The 27,248-nt window shown below is 37.3% G+C and overlaps 4 protein-coding genes and 1 pseudogene across 4 annotated transcripts; 3 read left to right on the forward strand and 2 right to left on the reverse strand.

Moving 5' to 3' along the window:
- Nucleotides 1–215: 215 nt before the first annotated feature.
- LOC111784112 (NDR1/HIN1-like protein 1) lies at nucleotides 216–1,078 on the reverse strand. The gene is made up of 2 exons (XM_023664943.2): nucleotides 556–1,078; nucleotides 216–467 (listed from the first exon to the last, which is right to left on the reverse strand). Exons 1-2 carry the CDS (start codon nucleotides 1,042–1,044, stop codon nucleotides 315–317), a joined length of 642 nt encoding a protein of 213 aa, XP_023520711.2. The 5' UTR covers nucleotides 1,045–1,078; the 3' UTR covers nucleotides 216–314.
- Nucleotides 1,079–4,580: 3,502 nt separating this feature from the next.
- Nucleotides 4,581–7,875, forward strand: HDA08 (histone deacetylase 8). Its single transcript, XM_023664922.2, has 3 exons — nucleotides 4,581–5,065; nucleotides 5,968–6,548; nucleotides 7,359–7,875. The coding sequence occupies exons 1-3, from the start codon at nucleotides 4,801–4,803 to the stop codon at nucleotides 7,656–7,658; spliced, it is 1,146 nt and encodes a 381-aa protein (XP_023520690.2). The 5' UTR covers nucleotides 4,581–4,800; the 3' UTR covers nucleotides 7,659–7,875.
- Nucleotides 7,876–10,922: 3,047 nt separating this feature from the next.
- On the forward strand, nucleotides 10,923–15,157 carry LOC111784110 (receptor-like kinase TMK3). Its single transcript, XM_023664941.2, has 3 exons — nucleotides 10,923–11,176; nucleotides 11,304–13,702; nucleotides 14,541–15,157. The coding sequence occupies exons 2-3, from the start codon at nucleotides 11,311–11,313 to the stop codon at nucleotides 15,047–15,049; spliced, it is 2,901 nt and encodes a 966-aa protein (XP_023520709.2). The 5' UTR covers nucleotides 10,923–11,176; nucleotides 11,304–11,310; the 3' UTR covers nucleotides 15,050–15,157.
- Nucleotides 15,158–15,593: 436 nt separating this feature from the next.
- On the reverse strand, nucleotides 15,594–16,854 carry LOC111784106 (pentatricopeptide repeat-containing protein CRR2, chloroplastic). Its single transcript, XM_023664937.2, has one exon. The coding sequence runs from the start codon at nucleotides 16,712–16,714 to the stop codon at nucleotides 15,788–15,790; it is 927 nt and encodes a 308-aa protein (XP_023520705.2). The 5' UTR covers nucleotides 16,715–16,854; the 3' UTR covers nucleotides 15,594–15,787.
- A 1,921-nt stretch (nucleotides 16,855–18,775) lies between these two features.
- LOC147786413 (subtilisin-like protease SBT5.4) lies at nucleotides 18,776–26,317 on the forward strand (annotated as a pseudogene).
- Nucleotides 26,318–27,248: the final 931 nt, after the last annotated feature.

Below are 27,248 nucleotides of genomic sequence, written 5' to 3' on the forward strand. Positions count from 1 at the left end.
TTTTAACCAAGACTGTATTGAATGATAACGTACAGTGAATAACTTTTAAAAAAAAAAAAAAAATTTTTTCAACCATCTGAAAATAGAGAATTAGGTTGAGTTGCAAAACAATTTCGAGTTAGGTTAGACTACTAATCCAACCAACCCGAACTTTTAGGTTGGTCCAAAAAGTTCCCTCAATCTATTATGTGTGTATACATATAAAAAGGAGTCGATTTAAAGAATTTAAAACTATAATTCTAATAAATCTCGTTGATCACAAAGACTCATAAAGGTCGTGGAAAAGAAAATACAAGAAGTGGACTCTTGCGACCTTAAATATCGACATAACAACCTTGGACGAACCGAAACTTCATCGCTGGTCCGAATGCAATCCCATTCTTTGGATCGCCGAACTTTATATACGCCGGACAATTCGCGTTCAACCGATACCTGCCTGAGATCCAGCTCCCAACCTTCCACCTAACCTGTTTCGTCGAGACAAAATATATTAATGTTAAGAACAAAAAAAAGATACTGATTACAGCTATACAAAATATATTCTACGAACAAAACCTGTCCATTGATCTTGATATTGAACAGCATAGCTCCAACATTATTATCCTCATTCAAAGCTTCAGCAAACTCGGGCGCCACCGGCACAGCTTCGCCGTACAAAAACGGCGACCAAACGGTGACATCATTGTGGCCTTGGTAAGTCGGTGGCAAGAGCGTCGGGAGAGTGACCTGTTGGCCGCGGTAGGCGGCGTAAACATCCATGATTTGGTAGTAAACACCAATGCGGGAGTTGGGGTTGTGGGAGGAGATGGTGACCTGCATGGTGGTCGAGATGGCAGCCGGTGGCACCGACGAGACGTTCAGGCCGAAAACGGTGACGTCTTGGAGAATGAGGCGGGGCTTGGACGGCCGGAGGATAGCCCAGATGAGGAAGATGACTAGGCTAATCAAGAGGAGGACAGTGAAGATGGCGCAGGCTATTCGGCGGTAGAGACGGCGGCGCTCGCAGTCGTGGTGGTGGTGGTGGTCGCAGTCCTTTACCGTCATTGTTGTGTGAGAGAGGGAGAAAGGGATATATTTTTGGCTTCACAAACAAGATAGTTTTATAGTAGGTGAGAGTGGAAGTACATTATTCAATTATTAGATGATTATTTTTTCGAAAACACATATTATATTATATAACATACTAATAATTTCATTTAGTCGAATGATTATGATCGAATGGTCTATTGATCTAATACAATTCAACTAATCACTACCAGATATTGTTCTCTTTCGTCTTTCTCTTATGGGCTTCTTCTCAAGGCTTTAAAACGTGTTTGATAGGGGAAAGTTTTCACAAATGGTGTTTTGTTCTCCTCTCCAACCAATGTGGGACATCACAATAATGGTATCAGAGCCAGACACCGAACGATGTGCCAGCCTTCTAGCTGTTCCCCGAAGGGGGGTAGACACGAGACGATGTGCCAGTAAGGACGTTGGGCCCCAAATGGGAGTGGATTTGGTGGCGGTCCCACATCGATTGGAGAAAGGAATGAGTGCCAGCGAGGATATTGGACCCCGAAGGGGGTGGATTCTGATGTCCCACATTGGTTGGGGAGGAGAACAAAACACCCTTTATAAAGGGTGTGAAAACCTTCCCCTGCAGACGCGTTTTAAAGCCTTGAGGAGTAGCCCAAAAAGACAATATCTGTTAGCGGTGGATCTGGGTTGTTACAGGTTATGTGGTGCCTAGTAGGTTTGTAACAGTGTCGAGAAGAGGTATGCTTGAAGGGTCTAGTAGAGGTTCGTATCAATGTCGGAAAGCGGTATATTCGGAGGGTCGTTTAGTTATTTTATTTCTTGATCATTGACTATATTTCTTTTCTTAAAGTTAGATATTCCAATTCTCGTACCTTCGTAGTATGAAAACAAGATCTGAATTCGATATTCAATTAGAATTAACGTATAGATAGTTTAAAAATGGAGCGATTTGATTTTGAAATCATGAAGAACGATGACAAGTGAACGGAAACTTAAAAGAGCAATAATATATGAATGGTGGTTATGAGTAGGTGAGTTTGGTAGGGTAAGGGATAGGAGTTGGTTCATTTCCTTGCTTTGAAGGGAAAAAAAGAAGCCTCCTTTGAAGAAATGTGAGTGATGTAATCATATGGTTACAAAAGGAGAATTATTAATGTCATTTCCAACCTCCTTCTTTCTCTCTAACTTCTAAAGTTCTCGTGTGACTTCACTTGTAAACCTAATCATGTATCGGGATTTCGATTTTTATTCCGCTATTATTATGGAAAGCAATTGAAATTACGTTGGAATTTAAAATTGAAACGTTACTATACTATCCTATCAATGGGAACATAAGTTGTGATGTCCCATATTGGTTGGGGAGGAGAACGAACCACCATTTATAAGTGTGTGGAAACCTTCCCTTAGCCGATGCATTTTAAAGCCTTGAGAGGAAGCTCGAAAGGAAAAGCCCAAAGAGGACACTATTTGCTAGCGGTGGATCTGGGTCATTACAAATGGTATCAGAGTCAGACACCGGACGATGTGTCAGCCTTCTCACTGTTTCTCGAACGGGGTAGACACGAGGCGGTGTGCCAGCGAGGACGCTGGGCCCCGAAGGGAGGTGGATTGTGATGTCCCACATTAGTTGGGGAGGAGAACAAACCACCATTTATAAGGGTGTGAAAACCTTCCCTTAGCATACACGAGTCTCACACACGTACACGTAAACCCACTAAGTAAATACTACTTTCTCATAAACCCTACACCGATATTTGGACTGAAATACGGTAGCCTCGGGTACAAGCGGTAGATTTGGAATCCAAGGCTAACTCCGAAGCTGAGCTTCAACAAGCAGACCATTCAGGGCATAGGGTTGGTTCCAAACCTAGCCAGGCTCAGAATCTGCAAGCCCAGCCACGCACCTACGGCCCAAATCGACTCACATGCGGCCCAGCTTGCTTCCAAAGCCTACAGTCCAGCCACCTCACAACTTAGTCGAGTCTTCAACCCAACTCCCAATTTCAGTTCGACCCACTCGACTCAGTTCCGTTCACTCAGCCCTAAGCTGACCCGCAACCGAACCTACCCAAGACCCGCACGTCGACCTGCCTTGTGGTGGCTCGTCCTCGACTCACCCTTCAGCATGCGGCTCCCGCTCTGGCTTGACAGCTCCAATGGCTCCGACTCAATTTATCCAGTTTATTTGGTTGAAGTGGTTCAGAATCACGACTCTTCATAATGGTATGATATTGCCCACTTTGAGCAAGCTCTCATGACTTTGTTTTGGGCTTCTCAGGAGGCGTCATACCAATCGAGTTAGTATTTCACTCCCAAAATCCTTGACACAAGTTGTCCATTTTGAGCCCCTTTGACATCTTTGGTCCTTGTCTTACAATTTTTTTACCCTGTTGGAGCCGATTTTAACGTTTTTAGAGGTGTTTAAGGTTAGTAGGACCATTATTTGGTCAATTTCAATTATTTTTTTTAGCCAAAAGTAGAGTTAATTGATCTTGATTTAAATTGCAAATTACACTTTCAGATTAGCATCAAGAATAAGATATTAACGCCGACTTAAGTCAACTAAGTAAGTGGCTATACTGTTGACTTGCTGGATGACTTATACGACGTATGAATGACACATGCTTTGTGGCCTTACGCATGTCATATTTTGTTATTGTTTGACATATGATATGATATGTTTATGTCATGATATATATTATGCTATAATAGAAGCTATGCTATAAGTTACGTTATGATATGATTATGTTATGTTGTGGAATTATATATATAAAAGTGATCTGGTATGATGCATGAACTTCCGTAAGCCATGCCAAAATTATGTTAACATGGCCACCCTATGCCTATGAGACATTAAGAAGCCATTTATGTAATCATGAAAGACACGACAAATATTATGTATGAATATATCATAGAGACGTTTTTTTATGAAAAGAATGAAGTTATGCTTTGCATCATAGGTTTATGTCATGATTTAAATCTACGAGGACCTCATGTATTTTGTATGTCACATGCATCTGAATACTTCCCCATTATGATGAGTATAAACAGGATATTATGCAACCTTCTTTCCCTTCATGACTTCGGCAACCTGACATGTGTCAGCTAAAGAGCAAGTCTAGGGGGTACGTATAGGCCAACTTGATAGGTCCACATGCGCGTGCACGTGTGTAAAGAAGTATTACAAATCCAATTTTCACCCAAACATAAAAATAAAGTTCAAACCATGATGATTTTATGAAATGATAGATTCGGTCACTTGACCTCAATAGTAAAGTTACTTACTGAATACTTTTAAATACTCAAGTCACGTAATATTTTTTTTTTCTAGGTAAAACTAAAATACTTCTATAGGATGACAGTGTTACTATGAAAGTGAAGTTGTGATAGCTACACTCAGAGTTTATACCCTTTAGGTTAGATCTGAGCGACACTTTATTTTATTTTATTTTATTTTATTTTTTCATAACGATAACAATATTGTTTTATGCATATATTACATCCCTATTTTATTTGGAAATGGGATTGTTACATATAAAATCGATCAAGATTTTCTTCGGATTGTTCATGTTCTTGAGTTGTCCATGCTCTAGTAGACGATAGAGAAGAAGTAACAAAAGATGAAGAACAAAACGATGCATATGAGAGAGAAGAAAAAGATAGAGATGAGAGAGATTTACAAAAGTGTTACCTACGGGAAAGGAATTCCCCATTTCTTAAACCTATTCTTCTCTTAATTCAAACATCTCCCGATTTCTCCACTGATTTCAAGCTTCCGCCATGGTTGATTCGCCGTCTCTTTCCACTTCCCACCGAATTGATGTGTTTTGGCACGAGGGGATGCTCAATCACGACACCGGCAATGGCGTATTCGACACCGGAGAGGATCCAGGTTTTCTCGACGTGTTGGATAAGCACCCAGAAAACTCTGACCGGATTAAGAACATGGTTTCAATTCTCAAAAGAGGACCTATCGCTCCTTTCATCTCTTGGCATTCCGGACGACGCGCACTCCTTCCTGAATTGCTGTCTTTCCACGATCCAGGTGCTTCTTATTTCAATTTATAATTGGGAGATTTTGCTTTCCTGTTGATTCATGGGTTGAAATTTTAGAAAACTCTGTTGTGTTCTTGCATAGTTGTTTAGGTCTGAATGAAATCCTCGATGTCACCTGGAAATTAATTTAACGGAGAGTTTGTTTTTCCCTTTTTTAGATTGAACAGTAGGGTTCTTCAATGCGGAAGAAATTGAAGGATATAACTTACATATATGTTAGGATTGTTGGGAGGGAGTCCCACGTTCCCTAATTTAGGGAATCATCATGTGTTTATAAGTAAGGAATACATCTCCATTGGTATGATGTCTTTTGGGAAAACCAAGAGCAAAACCATGAGAGCTTATACTCAAAGTGGACAAAATCATACCATTGTGGAGAATCGTTATTCCTAACATGGTATTAGAGCCATGCCTTTAAATTAACAATGTCAATAGAATCCTCAAATGTCGAACAAAGAAGTTGTGAGCCTCGAAGGTGTAGTCAAAAGTGACTCAAGTGTCGAACGAAGGGTATATTTTGTTCGAGGGCTCCAAAGAAGGAGTTGAACCTCGATTAAGGAGAGGTTGTTTGAGGGCTCCATAGGCCTTAAGGGAGACTCTATCGTGTACTTTGTTCGAGGGGAGGATTGTTGAAGATTGTTGGGAGGGAAGTCCAACATTGGCTAATTTAGGGAATGGTCATGGGTTTATAAGTAAGGAATACCTCTCCAATGGTATGAGGCTTTTTGGAGAAATCAAAAGCAAAACCATGAGAGCTTATGCTCAAAGTGGACAATATCATACCATTGTGGAGAGTCGTTGTTCCTAACAATATAGGCAGATAATTTCTACCGGTAAATCGAGTAAAAACATTGTTGAATGCTGTGCTTATTGCTTCGCTCATTTTTCCAGACTATGTAAATGAGCTAGTTGAAGCTGATAAAAAAGGAGGGAAGGTTATGTGTTGTGGAACATTTTTGAATCCAGGCTCTTGGGATGCCTCACTTCTTGCTGCTGGTACTACGCTATCAGCAATGAAGCATGTCCTTGACAGGCAGGGGAAGATTGCTTACGCACTGGTTAGGCCTCCTGGACACCATGCTCAGCCAACTCAAGCCGACGGCTATTGCTTCTTGAACAATGCTGGTCTTGCCGTTCAATTAGCCTTAAATTCTGGCTGCGAAAAGGTTGCAGTTGTGGACATTGATGTTCACTATGGAAATGGAACTGCTGAAGGATTTTACACGTCTAACAAAGTTCTGACTATTTCACTTCATATGGATCATGGTTCCTGGGGTCCTTCCCATCCTCAAACTGGATCAATCGATGAGCTAGGTGAAGGACAGGGTTATGGCTACAATTTGAATATACCTCTGCCGAATGGAACAGGGAACTGTGGATATGAATACGCCATGAAAACGTTAGTTGTCCCAGCGGTGCAGAAGTTTGAACCAGACATGATTGTCTTGGTTGCAGGCCAAGATTCAAGTGCTGTAAGTCAGTTCATTTATTTACATTCTTAAGATGATGAATTACTTTGTCAAATTTTTGTGATTATGTACATAAATTTGGGGTCTACTTATTTAATAGACATAATTCCTAGTTCCAGTTGGTGTTGAATGTCTGGTTTAGTTTCCTACTTGAGTTAGGTTGCTCAAGTAACTGAATGATGAATATATAGATGAAGAGTTGATAATTAGCTGTAGAGAACCCCCTTTGGACATTGGAGATAATTTCAATGTGCAAACTGTGAAGATGCATGATTTTTAACCGGTTGTATGTTGAACACAACTCTTTGCGGGAAACACTTGCGCTCTTTATTAACACTAGTCGAAAAAAGATTACAGGACTCTCTATAGAAACTACTACGCTCTAGGAATAAATGGAGCCTCGACTATGAATACCTCTCTACCCTACCTAGGTTTTCATCCCAAGAAATCCAAAGCATAGAGTGCAGTAGTTTCGACAGAGCGTTTTGTAATCTCTTCTCGATTGGTGTTAATAAAGAGTGCGAGTGTTTCCCACATAGAGTTTCAACATTGTGTGAAATTGTGACTGAAATATTGTAGACGGTTGGTGGTAATAACACTAATTATAGATATGGGTTGTGTTGTAAACTAGCTACTTTATAGTACTTTGGTTCTTGGTTCCGTTGGTTCTTGTTTTTCTGGGTTGTGTTGTAAACGAGCTACTCTAATTGTGATCCTACTTATGGTCATGCTTACTTTTTGGTACAAATATTGGCGAAACGAAACAATGATCTATTTGATTGTAGTGAACTGACTTTTTTACTTTCGAATTAGTTCGATCCAAACGGAAGGCAATGCTTGACGATGGATGGTTACCGTAGTATCGGGCAGATCATGTCGGAGCTAGCAAATAAGTACAGCAGCGGAAGCCTCCTTATAGTCCAAGAAGGAGGATACCATGTCACTTATTCAGCTTATTGTCTTAATGCAACACTTGAAGGGATACTCAACCTCTCGCCTCCTTCGATATCGGATCCTATTGGTTGTTACCCAGAAGACGAGGCGTTTTCTGTGAAGGTAATTGATTCCATTAAAAGGTATCAAGATGAAAATGTACCGTTCCTAAAAGTGTAGCATTGTCTTGGTTGATGTTTGTACTGTGGTTGGATAGAGATTTCTAAGTTTAGTTGACATAATCTTCCACATGGCGTCCAATGATCTAGAAAACCAACACATTTTGATGCATCAAAGGCACTTGTACTCTAAATATGATGTAAACAAGGATGAAGAGATGAGCAAATGGTTGAAGGAATGAGTCTTAGTTTGTAATGCACTTTGTTAGATCTTTTTATTAGGACAAATGCTAAAGGGTTAGACGTATGGAAATAAGTTAGTCGTATGGAAATCGTAAGTCACGAACAATTGCGGATGTATGATCGGGTCTTGGTCACGTTTGAGAGAAAGTATTGTTTTAATATGACGAATAAGTTAGTCGTATGGAAATCGTAAGTCACGGATTATTACGGATGTATGATCGGGTCTTGGTCACGTTTGAGAGAAAGTATTTTAGAAAATGTGAGTGAGGAAATGTGTTGAAATAATTTGTAAATAATTTGTAAGAAAACAATGTGATAGGCTAAAAAGTATATAGCTCGGAACAATTGACGACTAATGCATTTTGAGGCATTTTAACCATGATGGGTGTAGACATGATTTTGGTGAACAATCGGTACGGACATGTGACTCTAGACAACATGTCTTGAACAAGCAGAACCGTGACATTAAGCACGAAGCTTGATGCTTTGTTTGGAGAATCATGTTACAAAAACATTTATTGAATATGATCTATTTAAACTATTCCATAATTGATTTTTGTACAACCTAGTTCGTTCGTTCAAAGTATAAGACATTTAACGACATTTAACATTACCTTTTGAGGTTAATGGTTCAAATCTATCCATATTTGTTCACAAATCCACCAAAGTAATAAAGTGGGATATTCTAAGAATAGCCAATTTTATAAATTTTAAATATGGAATTTATAATATGGTATAATCATGTCTAGCTTGAATGATTCTTGTTAATGTTCTTAGAGATTATCAAACTATTTGATTGAGGTAACAATCTGCATGAATTTAGATGGGACGACTCGAAATAACTTCTTGACGACAGAAACCTCCTCCACCTTTTTGCCTAACAAACGGATACTGGTGACGATCATCATTAACTTCATGGCAAAGTCGTCTACCGACCCACCGCCTTTTATACGAATGGCCTCAAACTCACTTTTCAGAGTTTGCACCTTAGCACCATCGACCCATTTTACACCCATATATATTGTTTGGAGCGTCTTCCACGCAACTTTTATCGAATCCTTCTCTGCCAACACAAGAAAAGCATTGTCTGAGACTGGTTAGTAGATAGCAATAGGAGTCATCTTATCCTCACACACCTCGACGTCCTCACCATGCTTGATAGCGTCTCACACATCTTGTGTCTTAAATTACCACACATCTTTTATCAACCATGCTGCATAGTTACTCTTCATGAGTAATGGGTATTAAAGCATTACACTCCCCTCCTTTTTACTCCTTATCATTGTCATATCTCCTCTGCCGACTTTTTGTGGTGACGACATTTGTTTTGGTCTCTTAGCTAAGCAGACAGAACAACTTTAGCGGAGAACTTTTTGTCCCGAACAACTTTAAACATTATGCTTTTCAATTATTTATTTATTTATTTATTTTTATAATAACTACTACTAAATAAAATACACTAATCATTAAAAAAAAAAAAAAAGGCTAAAATAGTATTTTTTTTAAAAAAATAAAAACAAAATCCACAAAACCCTAAAAATTATTTTTCGTATTAAAAACTCATAATAAATGTCAAATATAATAAATTTTAAAATTAACCAAAACAAAATAAACCCAAATCATAAAAGAATTTAAATGAAATATACTAAACATATAATTTTGCATTAAAGTCCATTGAAGGGACAGCTCACACGTGGGAGTGTTTGGCGGCGTGGAATTTGTTTTTCCATTTTATGGATTAAATATATTCCTACGAGGAATAGAATCATCCTCAATTAACGCCGACTTTTTATTTTCCTTATTATTTTATTATCACACGTGGGTCCCACTTTCTTTAAAATAATAACCACTAATTTTAAAATTACATAAAAAATAAAAAATAAAAAAAAGGTAGAATTATCCATTTATTAATAATTGATTAAAAAATTTGTAGATATTGCTTTTGCAATTAAATCATTTTTAAATTTAGATTTTCGAATATCTTTTAAATATTTTTTAAATAAAAGTGCGTAAATCCAGGATAATTATTATATATATGAATGTGATTTTTTAAATAATTAAACATTTATTATAATATTTTATTACACGTCATTTGCCATATATATTTCATAAAATACAAATTTCCACGTGTATATTTCCAAATATGAATGCCAACAAAAATAGTAAAAGTATTTCACTACATATTTAAATTCCATATTTTATTTAAGATGAACTAAGAATCATAAATAATAAAAAATTTAAAATAATATATATAAATATATATATATTTTGTTATAAATTATATAATATTGTAAAATAATAATTTTACAAATTTTTTAAATAAAAATATGTTCACAAATTAATTAATAACTGGACAAATCTGGATTATCCAACCCAAATCGTAGAGATAGGTTAGGCTAAATTTTTTTTCGGTTTGGGTTAAGTCAATTTGGTTTGTGGGTTGACATTCTTTTGGTCGGGTCCCAACGAATCAAAAAATAGGGTTACAACCCAGCTCTACTCTACTCTTAAAAAAAATTAAGAATATTTAACGTTTGTAACTGAGTGTGACTTATAAAGGTTTGATATTTGAATTTTAAGAAAATTTTAATTATTAATATAATATATATCACAGAGAAATATAAAAAGATGTGAATTCTATTTAGGTTGCTCGAATCACCAACTCAATGACACCCATTAACAATAGTTCATATTCAATCCCGTGTTTAATAGACAACTATGACTAATTTTTTTAATTATAAATATATTATAGAATAATGAGACGTTCGAATCCTCCAGTTCTATCTATTGTGGAACTAAAATAATTCATTTTGTATAAGAAAAATACAAAATATTAAACAAAAACTATGTTATTTTTAGAAAAATATTTGATTTTATAACTAAAATCTATGTTCACATGTTTAAATCTTCCTCCTTTGACTTCTTTTTGAAGAAAAAAAAAGTCATCTCCTTTTGACTTTTTTTTTTTTTTTTTTCCACAAAAAAGAAAAGAAAAGAAAAAGAAAATCCGAATTTCAGTGGAAAGGCATAGCTGGATGTTGAGTTTGGGCGTAGTAATTGAGTGTCGGCGAGCTCATCTGTCAGTGGGTGGAGCATGCTACCACTGTTGCTTTAGGTAATAAGGCCAAACGGATGGATGAAAAAGACAAAGGGAACCGAGTTAGGTTCAAAGGAAGAGCACCCGACGATCCAGAAACAGACAGTCGTAAAGGCGCCTTCTCTACTTTGCCCCATCTATCCCTCTCTTTCTTCTTCTTCTTCTTCGCCTCTTATGGAAGCTTTCACTCTCCCTTCTCCTCTTCTTCGTCATTGAGGAAACAGAGCTTCGATTTTCAGGTGTTTTTACCATTTTTCAATGTATTTTCTGATCTGGGTTTTGTTTGTTTCGGCTTGATTCGTTTGAAATTGATGCGATTTTACATTGCATTTGGGTTTATTGTTCTAGTTTTTTGATTACTTGTAGATTGGAAATGGTGGATGAGAAGTTGGGGCTGTGTATCTCTCTGTTTTTGTTGTGCCTATCAAGTGTTTGTTTATATGCCACTGACGTAAATGATGTGAAAATTCTTAATGATTTCAAAAAGGGTTTGGATAATCCAGAGCTTCTCGAATGGCCTGACAATGGAGATGACCCATGTGGGGTTCCTCCATGGCCTCATGTTTACTGTTCAGGTGATAGAGTTTCTCAGATTCAGGTTCAGGGTTTGGGTCTAAAAGGGCCATTGCCTCCCAATTTTAACCATCTCTCTAAGCTCTCCAATTTGGGTCTCCAAAAGAACAAGTTCAATGGGGCATTGCCCTCTTTCAGTGGCTTATCAGAACTGGAATTTGCTTTCTTAAACGACAACGAGTTCGACACGATCCCATCGGATTTCTTCGATGGTTTAAGCAGCATTAGAGAATTGGCTTTGGATTATAACCCTTTGAATGCCACTTCTGGGTGGACTCTTCCTGATGAGCTTGCTAAGTCAGTTCAGCTCACAAATCTTTCACTGATACAGAGTAATCTTGCTGGACCTCTCCCTGAGTTCTTGGGGACATTGCCATCACTGTCAGCTCTCAAGCTTTCCTATAACAGGTTAACAGGTCCAATTCCCAAAAGTTTTGGGCAGTCTTTGATGCAGATTCTGTGGCTGAATGGCCAAGATACAGGAATGATCGGTCCGCTTGATGTAATTCCGTCGATGACTTCGTTGACTCAACTATGGCTTCATGGAAACCAATTCTCAGGAGTGATCCCTGAAAATATTGGGGATCTAGCTTCTTTGTATGAGCTTAATCTCAATAGAAACCAGCTTGTTGGTTTGATTCCTGAGAGCTTGGCCAATATGAATCTGCATAATCTGGTCCTCAATAATAACGTTCTAATGGGTCCAATACCAAAGTTCAAGGCTCTTAATGTTACTTATGATAACAACAATTTTTGTCAATCAAAACCAGGTCTACAATGTGCTCCTGAAGTCACTGCGCTTTTAGATTTTCTTGGCAGTCTGAATTATCCGATACCTCTTGCATCGGAGTGGTCAGGGAACGATCCATGTCAAGGACCATGGTTGGGGATTAGTTGCAATCCCAAGTCCGAGATTTCGATAATCAATCTGCCCAAGCGTGGTCTTCTTGGTACTTTGAGTCCTTCCATATCGAAGTTAGATTCACTGATGGAAATTCGACTTGCTGGAAACAATATTAGTGGTAAAGTTCCTCAGAATTTTACGAGTTTGAAATCTTTGAGGTTGTTGGATTTGACTGGAAACAATTTCGAGCCTCCATTACCAAAATTTCGAGATGGGGTTAGAGTTTTAACCTTGGGGAATCCTCTTTTGGTTTCTAATCACTCTGCAGCACCTCCTTTACCTGTTACACAGCCACCAGGTACCAGTGTGGCACCTCCACCAGAAACATCCTCAGGTGATGCGAAACCACCACCGTCATCAAAAGGGAGTCCGGTTCCAAGATCTCCGGTATCATTAACGAATTCCTCTTCATCTGGGACACAGAAATCTTCAAAGCCAAGAAGAGTTATATACGTGATCGCCACAGTGCTCGTCATATTCATGATATTCCTATCAGTTTTGTTCTGTATCTTCTGCTATAGGAAGAGAAAACGAGCAGATGAATCTCCTACTTTTGTGGTGCACCCAAAAGATCCTTCTTACCCTGAAAATATGTTTAAGATTTCTGTTTTGAATAAGAACCCAGGAAACTTATCCAATAAAACAGGAACTAGCATGACAAGTTCTAGTAGTGGTGGAACTGAAAATTCTCATTTGATTGAGGATGGGAATTTGGTTGTAGCCGTGCAAGTTCTTCGTAAGGCGACCAATGATTTTGCCCCTGAAAATGAGCTCGGACGAGGCGGGTTTGGTACCGTCTATAAAGGTGAGTTGGAGGACGGGTCGAAAATGGCAGTGAAGAGAATGGAGGCTGGATCAATCAGTAATAAAGCATTAGAAGAGTTTCAGTCTGAAATTGCTGTTCTATCCCATGTTAGGCATAGACATCTGGTGTCGCTTTTGGGGTACTCCACAGAAGGAGCTGAAAGGCTTCTTGTGTATGAGTATATGCCTCAAGGTGCTCTTAGCAGGCATCTCTTCCATTGGAAAGCTCTTAAATTGGAGCCGTTATCGTGGATGACTCGGCTCACAATTGCATTGGATGTTGCTCGAGGGATTGAATATCTACATAGTTTGGCCAGACAAACGTTCATACATCGAGATCTTAAATCGTCTAATATTCTTCTGGATGATGATTTTCGAGCAAAAGTTTCGGATTTTGGATTGGTCAAGTTGGCTCCAGATGGAGAAAAGTCAGTGGCGACAAAGCTTGCTGGGACATTCGGGTACCTAGCACCTGAGTATGCAGGTACTTTCTCTATTCTATTTCTCATAATTCATAGCTGTAACATCCCAAGTTCACTACTAGTAGATATTGTTCTCTTTGGGCTTCATTTCGAGCTTCTCCCTCAAAGTTTTTAAAACGCGTATGCTAGGGGGAGGATTCCACACCCTTATAAAGAATGCTTCGTTCTCCTCCCCAACCGATGTGGGATCTCACAATCCACTCTTATTCAGGATCCAGCGTCCTTGCTGGCACTCGTTCCTCTATCCAATCGATATGGGATCTCACAATCCACCCATCTTCGAGGCCCAGCGAGACGCTGGCACTCGTTCCTCTCTCCAATCAATATGGGATCTCACAATTCACCCCCCTTAGAGACCCAACATCCTCATTGGCACACCGGTGTCTAGCTCTGATACCATTTGCAACATCTCAAGCCCACCGCTAGCAAATATTGTTTTCTTTGAGCTTTCCCTTTTGGGCTTTCCCTCAAGGGTTTTAAAACGCGTCTGTGAGGGGAGGTTTCCACACTCTTATAAAAAATGTTTCGTTCTCCTCCCCAACCGATGTGGGATCTCACAATCCACTTCCTTTGGGGTCTAGCGTCCTCGTTGGCACTCGTTCCTATATCCAATCAATGTGGGATCTTACAATAACAACTCAATATAATCGTGCAGATGCAAATTATTTGGTTCGTCTGAACTTTTTCAAGCCATGTTAGAACCTGAATTTGCCCTGCACAGTAACAAAATCCAGTAGATAATGCCTTCAATTGGCTTTAAACTCCAAACTAAGAAACTTTCTGAGATCTAATTCTTCTGCAATGTTTTATTTCATTTCTGATCAAATTCTTTGAATTCAGTGATGGGGAAGATCACTACAAAAGCTGATGTATTCAGCTTTGGGGTGGTGCTGATGGAACTTCTGACTGGAATGATGGCACTCGACGAGGCGCGCCCAGAGGAAAGTCGGTACTTGGCTCAATGGTTTTGGCAAATCAAATCGAACAGAGAAAAGCTAATGTCTGCTATCGATCCATCTCTATCCGTAAACGACGACCTCTTTGAGAGGATCTCCATAATCGCTGAATTGGCAGGACATTGCACAGCTAGAGAGCCAACCCATCGTCCCGATATGGGACATGTCGTGAGCGTGCTTTCACCTTTGGTTGAGAAGTGGAAACCAATTCAAAACGATGCTGAGAGTTTCTCCGGTATCGATTACAGCCTACCACTTCCTCAAATGCTGAAGGTATGGCAGCAATCTGGAAGCCGGGAAACGAGCTTTACGAGCCTTCAAGACAGTAAGGGAAGCATCCCCGCCCGCCCCACCGGATTTGCAGACTCCTTCACCTCCGTTGATGGAAGGTGAGTAAACTCGTTACAACACACAAGGGTGAACGTTCCCTTTTGAACTATTGCCATCTTTGCTGAATATAATATATGATCAATTACAAGTAAAACAGTGCTTTTGATTTCACATTTTTTCCCCATATTTATATCATGTTTCTTTATACCATGGAATTTACGCTGTAAATAATGGTGCCCATTGCAAATATGAACGATATTATCCATTTAAGTTCACGCCCCATGTCAAGGCTATGGGCTCTGGTATTTTTCTACAATATGGCCACGTTACTTGTTTCTCATTTCTAAGAGTGAAGACTATCCCCACAATCAAACACGAGTCATTTCAAGATCTTTTGTATTCACTCAAATGCATATTAGAAAATTGTGACCGAGGTCACGTGACATTAAATTGCTCCAACCAAAATATGTCTCAATCTCGCTCTCATTTAGATATTTACCCATCTTTGGTAACAAGGTACACATTTTACTCCTAGGATTGAAAATCATAATGGATGTATTGTCATCACATCTGAAAATGTAAGCAAACCTCTCGATCGATTAGCGAGTTTTGATTCATAATTCCTGGAAGGCATTACTAACACCATTTGATTGCATAAAACATTTCGAGCAATCTACAAAGTTGATACTAGAACGTAAGCGAGTCAAGTTTGGACAAAATTGATGTCGAAACAAAAATCGAATAGAGGGAAACTTATGAAACCAACCCACTAAGCATATCTTGGCATCATAGTTTATACAATCAGTGTTGCTTCATAAACCGTGTTTGCACCCTATCAGCCACCTCGGCTTTCCCATGAATCCTACAAGCACTCAGCAGGGCGCCCCACAATGCCTCATCAGGCTCAATCTCCATCTCCATAATCAACTTCTCTGCTTCTTCCACTTGTCCCACCCTCCCCAGCAAATCCACCATGCAGGTGTAATGCTCCAACTCGGGCCTCAAATTGAACCCCATTTTCATCATATCAAAATACTCCTTCCCCCTCTCAATCAACCCTCCATGGCTACATGCCGTGAGAAGAGCTGTAAAAGTGAGCTCATCCGGCTTTTGTCCCTCTTCCACCATCCTCCCAAACAATCCAAACACCTCACCAAACATCCCATGAACACCATAACCCGCCATCAGCGCAGACCACGACACCTCATTTCTCTCAGGCATTCCATCGAACACCTTCCGTGCAACACCCAAGTCCCCGCACTTCCCGTACATCGTAATCAACGCATTCAAATTCGGCAAATCGGTTGAGAACCCATTAATCACAACAGCCCCATGAACCTGCCGGCCAAGGCGCAAGGACGACAGCCCCGTACATGACTTGAGCACCGGCGGCAAAGTATGACGGTCAATGGGCTTTCCAGAAACAAGCATATGGCGGAAAATCGAGAGTGATTGGGAGAAGAGACGCAGAGAGGAGTGGGCTCTGATGAGGGCATTAAAGAGGAAGGTGGGGCGGCGAGTGGCGAAGGAAAAGATGGTAGTGGCTTGTGGGAGATGGTGGCAGGCGGCGTAGGTGGAGGCAAGCTTGGTTCGAATGAAATCATGGTGAGAGATTCCGAGTCGGATGGTTAGAGCGTGGATTTGCTTGAGGGTGCGGTGGTTCTTGGTGGAGGAGCATGCTTGGAGGAGAGCGGCGTAGAAGGGGATTATGTCTTGTGGTTTGGGCATTTACCAGATCGAAGAAGATGAAGCTTCAGATCTCTCAGCTGTTTAGTATTGGTAGACCAAGATGAAGGCCAAAAGACGCCTCATGATTAACTTCAAGCATTCCCCTCTTCTCCTCTTAACTTCAACCATTCCCTCAAGCAAGATGGTGAGCAACTCAATCTATGACGAGGAATTCAATCTATCGTTCAAATAAAACACAGAAGGTGATACCATTTCACTAGAAAGTTAGCATAATACAGTAATATGTTTGGCTAAAATAGAGGGTGCAAAGAATCCAAAACAAACACAGTAATATGTTTGGCTAAAATAGAGGGTGCAAAGAATCCAAAACAAATAGTTGAAACAGTTGATATTGGAAAGTTGAGGTTTGAGGTACGGTGCAATGAAGATTGAGAATAAAATTCTTGGTTGACTCGATAAATCTTGTGGGAGATTATTTATTGGGATATGGAGCCTGAGGATGCATAGGATAGAGATATATATATAGTACATATTTCATAATAATTTGGTATATATATATATATATATATATATATATATATATATATATATATATATATATATAATAGATATTTCATAAAGATATAGTATATATTACCGATAATGAAAAGAATACCTATTGTACTGTCTAATAGGATGGATATATATATATATATATATATATATATATATAAAATAGATATTTTGTAAGATTTAGTACAGTTATATATAGTACACTGAATGAAAGAAAAAAAAAAAAAAAAAAAAAAAAAAAAAAAAATATATATATATATATATATATATATATATATATATATATATATATATATATATATATATATATATATATATATCCTGTTAGACAGTATAATAGGTATTTTTTTCATTATCTGTATTTTCTCTCTGTGTACATACCTAAATTCATCAATAAAACATAAGTCAATATTCTTTCTTGAGTTTTCTCTCTCTTGTTCTTTGTGTTCATCTTGATCAAGTGTGTGGGTTGTTGTGCGATCCTAAGAACTAAGGCACAACAAAGATGAAGGTCGTCAATTCGACAGTTTTACCTGGTTTAAGAGTTGCAAAGAGAACTCCGATCAAGCTGAGGACTTGGACTTAACAAACTGACTTTGTGATAGTCAAGATGGATGACTTCAACATCGTGTTAGGGATGAACTTTTTGCTAGAACACAAATTCATTCTCATGCCCCTAGCGAAATGCTTAGTAGTAATAGGGTTAAACTTGACGATTATTCAGACAAACACCTGTCAACCAAGAGGGTGACAATGATGTCGACGCTATAATTGAGAAAGGATCTTAGTCATGAAGAACCTATGATCACTACCATTGCTATATTCGAAAAGAGGAGTTCAAGTGTGCCAACCTCAACAGAAACCTCTTGGCCGCTACAAGAACACCGTGATGCAAATCCTAAAGGACAAACAAAGGATTTATCCCCACTTGGGGAGATAAATCACGAGATTAATTTTATGTTAGGGGCGAGATCGCCTGCCAAAGATGAATGTCATGTTAAAATATCACCACTAGCCCAATAAGGTTAAGCCCGACCATTGTATAATAATTATAATTATGTTAAGAAAATGATTTAGGGATAAATGTAGGAAAATGATTTAGGGATTTTAGGAATAAATTTAGGAAAATGAGTGAGGTATTTTAGAAAAAACGTTATAAATTTTAGCAATAGATTGGCTACTATCCAGTATAAATACCCTCCACCCTACTTAGTTCATCATCCAAAGAAATCCCAACCAACACAAAGTAGTAGTTTCTACAGAGTGTTTTGTAAATCTCTTCTCGATTTGTCTTAATAAAGTGTGCGAGTGTTTCCACAGAGAGTTGTGTTCAACAATCTGGTATCAGAGCGAGGTTAGTGTAGGGTATCTGATCTCTTGGAATTCTTAGTATGCTCTGTGGTTGCAGCTTTGTATGATCTTCCATATGAGAAACGATTTCTTGAGATTAGTAGTGAGTGAGTTTCTTTTGTGTCATGAGTAGTCTGTGACTCTGCAAATCTTGTGTCGAAAGAGCTTGTTTGGTATTACTGAGGTATAGCCAACACGATGGGTGATTTTCAAATGGTTGGAGGAATCAAGAAACTCAACAACAACAGCTACAACACGTGGGCAACATGTATGATGTTCTATTTACAAGGACATGATCTTTGGGAGATCGTTGACGGGTGCGAAACTACGCCGCCAGAGGATGATTCTAATGGCGCCTTGCGCAAATGGAGAATCAAAGCAGGCAAAACAATGTTTGCCCTGAAGACCACAATCAAAGAAGGGATGTTAGAGCATATTTGGGATGACAAGACACCGAAAGAAGCATGGGACACGTTCATGATGTTCTCAAGGAAGAATGATACGAGACTACAACTTCTGGAGAACGAGTTGTTGTCAATTTCACAATGTGACATGACAATTGCTCAGTACTTCCACAAGGTCAAGTCGATCTGTCGAGAGATTACTGAACTAGACCCAAAGTTCGCAATTGGAGAAGATTGAATGAAGAGAATCATAATCCACGGATTGCGACCAGACTATCGAAGCTTCATTATTGCTGTACAAGGATGACCCACTCAACCATCACTTCTAGAATTCGAAAATTTGTTAGCCAGCCAAGAAGCCATGGCTAAACAAATAGGAGGCATCACATTGAAGGGTGAAGAAGAGCACTCTACACAAGTGAAAGCCGGAGCAATAATAGGTCGTCTACCAAACGTAGATATAATGGTGACAAAAGAAGAAGACTGTGCAACCAAGAAAAGCTCAGAAGAATGATAACAATAACTCTTAAGGGAAGAGATTTGAAGGCTTAGGGGCGTTACATTTCACATCTCGTTCATCATTCATATCATATCGTTTCTCATTCTTCAGTTCTCATATCATACATAATTCTAACCGGGTTATATTTCATGTCATTTGTCGTGATTTCATGTCATTCATATCATACAATATACACACAATTTAGGAGACATAACATTTCATCATATACATATCATAGCATAACATATTGCATCACATTATCTCATATCATAAACATGTCAATTTATCACATATCTCATACCATAACATTTTTCATATCATATGACAACATGTATATATCTGTCATTCACATGTCGTATCATAACCATATCATATCGTAAACACTTCGTGGTTATATCGTTTCCTAACTTATCATAGTCTTAACATTTTTATACCTTTCACAGTCATGTCATTACATGAACGTACCTTAGTCATATCATCACAGGAACATATCCTAACGCTATCGTTTTATCAATCTACACCTGTCACTTTCTACCCATAATCTAACTGTATTCTTTTATCAATCTCTCATATCCATAGCACTTCAGTATGTAACTTAACTTTAAGGTTTCATGAACATATCTTACTCCTATCGTTACATTTTGTTTTGTGCATCATTCTCATATCCTATCTCAAGCATATCATTGAACACATCGTATTGTAATTATTATCATACAATTCACATATTATAACATATCATAAACATATGGATCCATAAACAATTCACACCTATCAATTCACATATTTACTTTTCTCCCAAGTTTTTAATTCATGGATCTTTTATTTATTTATTTATTTATTTATTTATTTACTCCCTTGTCTTTTAATTTTGTTCACCTGTCTTCAAATTTTTAGTAGATCCCTATTTTCAAATCTCTCCATATTTCCTTTTCTCTCTTTCGGTTAACACTTCAACTCTATTTACAAATTTGAATAGCCATTTTATTTTTAATTTATTCATTTATTTACTGATATAAATTTACTGATCTAATATTACTAATATCATGTTATTTACTCTGATTCATAAATGATTGACATCTAGTTTCTAACTCAGAGCTAAATAATTGTAATGATGCAATGAGATCTAACTATAAGCAGATTTAATATGATTTAATATATATTTATCTTCACTTAAATCACGTTAATTTTTTGGTAAAAGGTCATTCTCATTCTTTTCCTCAAATTAAATTTGGCAATGTTATTTTTCATTTTTTTTTTCTTCTTTTTACAAACTGTGATTTTTTTAGTTTGAGAGGTGGGTTGAGGAGAGATAACTGGGGAAGGGATAGAAGTAAGTGGAGAGAATTGGGGGAGAGTTTTTAGTAATTTTTTTAGTTTAATGGGTTGGTTGAGTAGAGATAATTGGGGAAGGGATGAGAGGTCAGTGGAGAGAATTGAAAGAGGGTTGTTGGTTATTTATTTATTTATTATTTAATGATTTATTATATTTTTTTAACTAATTTTTTTTATAATTATTTTTATTTGTTTATTTATAATTTTTTTTTGTGGGCTGTTGGTTATTTATTTATTTATTATTTAATGATTTATTATATTTTTTTAACTAATTTTTTTTATAATTATTTTTATTTGTTTATTTATAATTTTTTTTGTGGGCTGTTACACTTTTATCTATCTGGTTAGCACAATTTTCAATCAACGGTAAAGTTATTATTCTAAAACAAACTCGTAACACGAGAATAATATATTCATTTTATTATATTATAATTACCCTCCATTCTATTTGAAAATAGGCTAACAGAGAGTATCTATAATTGACCGTAGATGTGTCTATAACCATAAATAGATTTGTATGAACGTCTATTCAAATGGTCATGTCATCTTATGTTGTCAATAGATTATTAATTGTAGTACATGTATTTGTGCAAGAATCATTTTTAAACTCAATCCAATAATTTTCTTTTAACGTTAAATAATAAACTTAATGAGGCTAGGTTGGGTTGAGCTGTTCTAGTCCTTTATACATTTGTTTAAGTTTATACATTTGTTTAAGATTTACAACTCAACAATATATAGTTCTATGGTAAGCACATATGTTTTTTTTTTTTTTTTTTTTTTTTTTTTTTTTTGCCATATTTATAAAATTTTCATTTACTTAGTTCAATACAAATTAAATAAGTTGGTAATCTAATCCAAGTTGTACATTCTGAATTGGAATGATTAGGTTTTTTTTGTTAGATTATCGAATTTCTTTTAACGAACTTGAAAATTTATGAAAGAGTAATCGCAGTTGACAGGAGTATCATGGATTTATAGATAAATAACACTATCTCTAGTAAAATTAAAATAGAGTGACCTGAGCTAAATAAAGTGACCAGAGCTCAGGTTCAAAATAGACAATATAGGATTGTGATTCAAAATAGACAATATAGGGTTGTGATTTGTAATGTGGTATAAAGTCAGCATTACAATTTTCTTTTTGATTTTTAGAAATTATATTTATTTTCTCCTAATTTTCATTTAAATATTTAAAATAAGTACTCATTTAATTTACAAATAAAATATTTTCAAAACCAAGCATTTAACTTATTATTTAATTTGCAAATAAATTTTTTCAAAATTGAGCATTTAACTTATTTGTCCACTAACATATATTTTAATATTTTTGAAATAAATTACTGGTAATCGATCAAATTAAAATAATTATAAAAAAAAAAACCGTGAAAATACCTAAAAGTTAAAACGTATTAAATAAAGCAAAAAAATAATAATTGAAAAAAAATTCAAAACTAATATTTAAAATGAGATTTAAAATTCAGTCAATTTTTTTTTTCCTATTTTTGAAAAATGAGTACAAATAGATCTCATATCTATTTAATATTTAAAATTAGAAAATAAGTTTCAATCATATCCCTAATTTTTCTCAGTATTTAACAAAAAAAAAAAATTCTTTAAATTCTTTATAAATAGGAGTAATGACAATTTTTTTTAACATAGCAGAAGGATAATTAAGTTGGAGTGAAAGTGACAATTACATAGCAGACAATTACATAGCAGAGGATAATTAAGTTGGAGTGGAAGAGGTGGAAAGATGAATTTTACTAATTTCATCCTTATTTTATTCTGGTTTGTTCCGTTAATATCACCTGCCATTGCAGTAAAAAAGGTAATGCCATTTGTTTCATAGTAAAACTAGTAATGTCATTGCTTGATACTAAAACTAGTAATGTCATTGCTTGATACTAAAACTAAATGTCATTTGCTTGATATTAAAACTAGTAATGCCATTTGCTTGATACTAAAACTAGTAATGCCATTTGCTTGATACTAAAACTAGTAATGTCATTTGCTTGATATAGTTTTTTTTTTATTCGACAGTGTGTTCTTCTTATGTTTACAAAGTATTATTATACGAACTCTAATTTTATTTTTTTGGATTTCAGTCCTATATTGTATTATTAGGTCTCACTCACATGGGTTAGAGGTATCGGCAATAGATGTTCAAAGAGTGGTTGATTCCCATCACAAATTGCTTGGATCCTTCTTGGGGAGGTTTGAAGTTCGATTTTTTTTTATTTTTATTTGAAAATATAGTTAATATTATATTATTTTGAATTAATAAAAATTGAAAAATTTCAGTTCTGAGAAGGCAAAAGATGCCATTTTTTACTCGTATAAGAACCATATAAATGGGTTTGCAGCCATTCTAGATGAGGAGGAGGCAACCAACCTTGCAAGTAATACCAAACTATTTTAATTTTAATATATAAATAAATATATATATATATATATATATATATATATATATATATATATATATATATATATATTTAAATAATAATTAATAATAATTTATGGGACAGAGCACCCAGAAGTCGCAACAGTGTTGCCAAACAAAGCCAAAGAGTTACACACAACTCATTCATGGGAGTTCATGCATTTGGAGAAGAATGGTTTTATTTTCCCTTTTTCTCCTTGGAGGAAGGCTAGATTTGGAAAAGATGTTATTATTGCCAATCTCGACACGGGTATATATATATTATCTTTTACTTATTCATATATATTATCTTTTACTTATTCATATAACTCGATCAGATTAACATGAAATATCTAATTTAGATCATAAAGGTTGAATTTGATTAAATATATATTATCTTGTGGATTTTATTCTGGTACCATTTACCTAAATTAGATCCTAATGATTAGTTAAGATGGTGGATTTTATTTTGGTTATTTGGGTAAATTAAAAATTTAGGTAAATTTAATGTTTTTTTTTTTTTTGCTAAAAAAAAGGTGTATGGCCGGAGTCCAAGAGTTTTGGAGAACAGGGCATAGCTGGAGGTGTGCCTTCGAGGTGGAAAGGAGGCTGCACGGATAAAACCCCTGATGCAGTGCCTTGTAACAAGTACCATTGTTAATCATATTTTGATATTTTATTATTATTTTTAATTCCGAGGGTGATTAACTGCATTAATTATGATTAACCCAGGAAATTAATCGGAGCAAAGTATTTCAATCAGGGGGTAATCGCGTACTTGAAATCCCACAATTTAACGGATGAACTCCCATTGATCGTCAACTCCACGCGCGACTACGTAGGTCATGGAACCCACACGCTATCGACGGCCGGCGGCAGCTATGTCTCCGGCGTCAGCGTATTTGGGTCCGGTATCGGAACTGCCAAGGGCGGCTCTCCCAAGGCCCGCGTCGCTGCCTATAAGGTCTGCTGGCCGTTCCTCAACAGTGGCGGCTGCTACGACGCCGACATTTTTGACGGATTTGATCAAGCCATCTACGACGGCGTCGATGTCCTTTCGCTTTCCATCGGCAGTCCACCAGAAGAATACTATGATGATACCATCGCCATTGCTTCCTTTCATGCACTGAAGAAAGGAATCCCCGTGGTGTGCTCTGCCGGCAACTCCGGCCCGAGCATGGCGACTGCTACTAATATTGCTCCGTGGATTTTGACGGTCGGGGCTAGCACTTTGGACCGTGAATTTCAAGCCCCCATTGAGCTTGGAAACGGGCAACGCTTCTGGGTTTGTTTAAGAATATTTAGTCATGAATTATAATTTCACATATATATTATATTTGATTTTTATAAGCAAATATCCCTTCCATTACTGCTTAACCTATGTATCATATTTGTCCTCGTTTGGTTGAACATAAAAATTGTTCCTGCTGATTAGGGGTTGAGCCTTTCGAGACCATTAGCAAGAAGAAAGCTATACCCATTGATAACCGGAGCTCAGGCGAAAGCAACGACCGCCTCTGCCGACGATGCCATGCTCTGCAAGCCGAAAACTTTGGATCATTCTAAAGTGAATGGGAAGATCTTGGTTTGCTTGACAGGGGGCTCTTCGAGAATTGACAAAGGAATGCAAGCCGTCCTCGCCGGTGCTGTCGGAATGATTCTCTGCAACGATAGGTTTAGTGGATTTAAAATCATCGCTGATCTCCATGTTCTTCCAGCTTCCCATATCAGTTACAACGACGGTCAAGCTGTTTCCTCGTACATTAATTCCAGGAAGTAAACAAATTACAATTTCTTTACTTCTTTATGAATCTTTGTTGGAATGTTTCTCTGATTGTTGTTGTTTTTGACAGAAATCCGATGGGATATTTGTTCCCACCGTCGTCCAAAGTTAATACCAAACCTTCTCCGACCATGGCGGCTTTCTCATCCAGAGGACCCAACATAGTTTCTCCGGAAATTATCAAGGTTTGGTTATGAATTACGACACCCATTTGAGATTATCAAGAACAGAGCTCATGAGTTTCTAATTCTTTGCAGCCGGACGTGACAGCGCCGGGAGTGGACATAATCGCGGCATTCTCCGGCGCCGTGAGCCCAACAGGGGAGCCATTCGACAACAGAACAGTTCCATACATAACAATGTCAGGGACTTCCATGTCCTGTCCCCATGTCTCCGGCATTGTCGGCCTCCTCAAAGCTCTCCACCCCGAATGGAGCCCTGCCGCCATCAAATCCGCCATAATGACCTCTGCCACAATTAGCGACAACACAATGAACCTCATCCTCGACGGCGGCTCCCCTTTCTTCGCTCCAGCCACCCCCTTCATATATGGGTCAGGGCACATCCACCCCACTGGCGCCATCGACCCCGGCCTCGTCTACGACCTCTCCCCCAACGATTACTTAGAATTCCTCTGCGCCAGCGGCTACACGGAGAAGAATATGCGAGTATTCGCCGAGGAAAATTTCAAGTGCCCTGTTTCTGGTTCTATTTTAAACTTTAATTACCCTTCCATTGGGGTTCAGAACTTGACTGGATGTGTCACCCTTACTAGAAGGCTGAAGAATGTTGGCAGGCCGGGAGTTTATAGAGTCAGAGTTCGACGGCCGGAAGGAGTTAAGGTTTTAGTGAAGCCAAGAGTTCTGAAGTTTCGGAAGATTGGGGAGGAGAAGAGGTTTGAATTGACGATGATCGGAGCTGTGGCGGAGGGTCAAATTGGTTATGGTACGCTAATTTGGACCGACGGCAAACACTTTGTTAAGAGTCCAATTGTGGTTTCTTCTGGCTTTTTCTGAACCCATTTTGTTAGGAGGGGTTACTAGATTTCAAGTTTTGATCCATTTTGTTAGGAGGGGTTACTAGATTTCAAGTTTTGATCCATTTTGTTAGGAGAGGTTACTAGATTTCAAGTTTTGATCCATTTTGTTAGGAGGGAGTACTAGATTTCAAGTTTTGATATCGGTTACTAAAATCATATAGTTTTTTTTTTTTTCTTTTCCTGATATGAACTAGTTCTTAGGAATTCTTTCTTTTTATTTTAAACATTTTCCGGTCTTCGTTTTTAGTTTAATGAATTGTGTTAGTTTAACAAATTATTGAAACAAACAATTTCTTTTCATCTCTCTATTTTACCTAGACTCTCTTCGAAACAGTGCCCAGATTTTTATGCCTTTCGTGCAGGAAACTTACCTGACAAGAAATTTTGCTACTTCGGATCGTTATAATTTCACCAGGGTTTCGATCGCTAGCTCACTTGTTATCAGGTCACCAACTTCCTTGACCTTCTTACATTGGGTAGGCGTCAGTTTTCATAATTGTCTATGGGTGATGTTTTTTCTACTACCACCACCATGTTAAGGCCCTTTTGATCTCATTGGTATTTTTTTAAAAGCATGAGTGGCATGGCAGGTAGCACACTTGACAAGAGATAGATACACGTGATAGGAAAAAAGAGGCAAACCCCTAATTCAAAATATAGTGTGAGAGGGGCCGAGCTTGGACCAAGTTTCCATTTCCAAGTATGATTCTCCGCCTCAAGGTGTCTTTTTCTTCTCTCATCTCAGCACAATTTTCAATCAACTAGGTTATTTATCCTAAAACTTGTAATTTTTTAAACCCAAATAAGTTAAATAATAAACTCAATTTTGGGTTGGGTTGATTTGAGTGGTTCATTTATTCAATTTATTGTTTTTTTAATAGAAGTAAAATGTTATTCTGTAAAACGTCAATTTATTTTGAAAAAGTTACTTCCAAATGATTCAAAATTATTTTAAAGAGTTGTTGGAAAATAAATCATAATAAAACAATGATGAAATTAAATAAAAATAAAATAAATATAAGTATATAGAATTGTATCGGGAGCAAAAATGTATCATGGGTTTATATGTAAGGAACATTATCTCCATTGTTACGAGACATTTTGTGAAAACCAAAAGCAAGCAAAGTCATGAAAGTTTATGTTCAACGGCCAATATCATATCATTGTGGAGGTTTTTGGTTACTAATTTGGT

This window comes from Cucurbita pepo, chromosome 20 (assembly GCF_057944985.1).
Source record: "Cucurbita pepo subsp. pepo isolate OVF chromosome 20, ASM5794498v1, whole genome shotgun sequence".
Classification (NCBI taxonomy): Eukaryota; Viridiplantae; Streptophyta; class Magnoliopsida; order Cucurbitales; family Cucurbitaceae; genus Cucurbita; species Cucurbita pepo.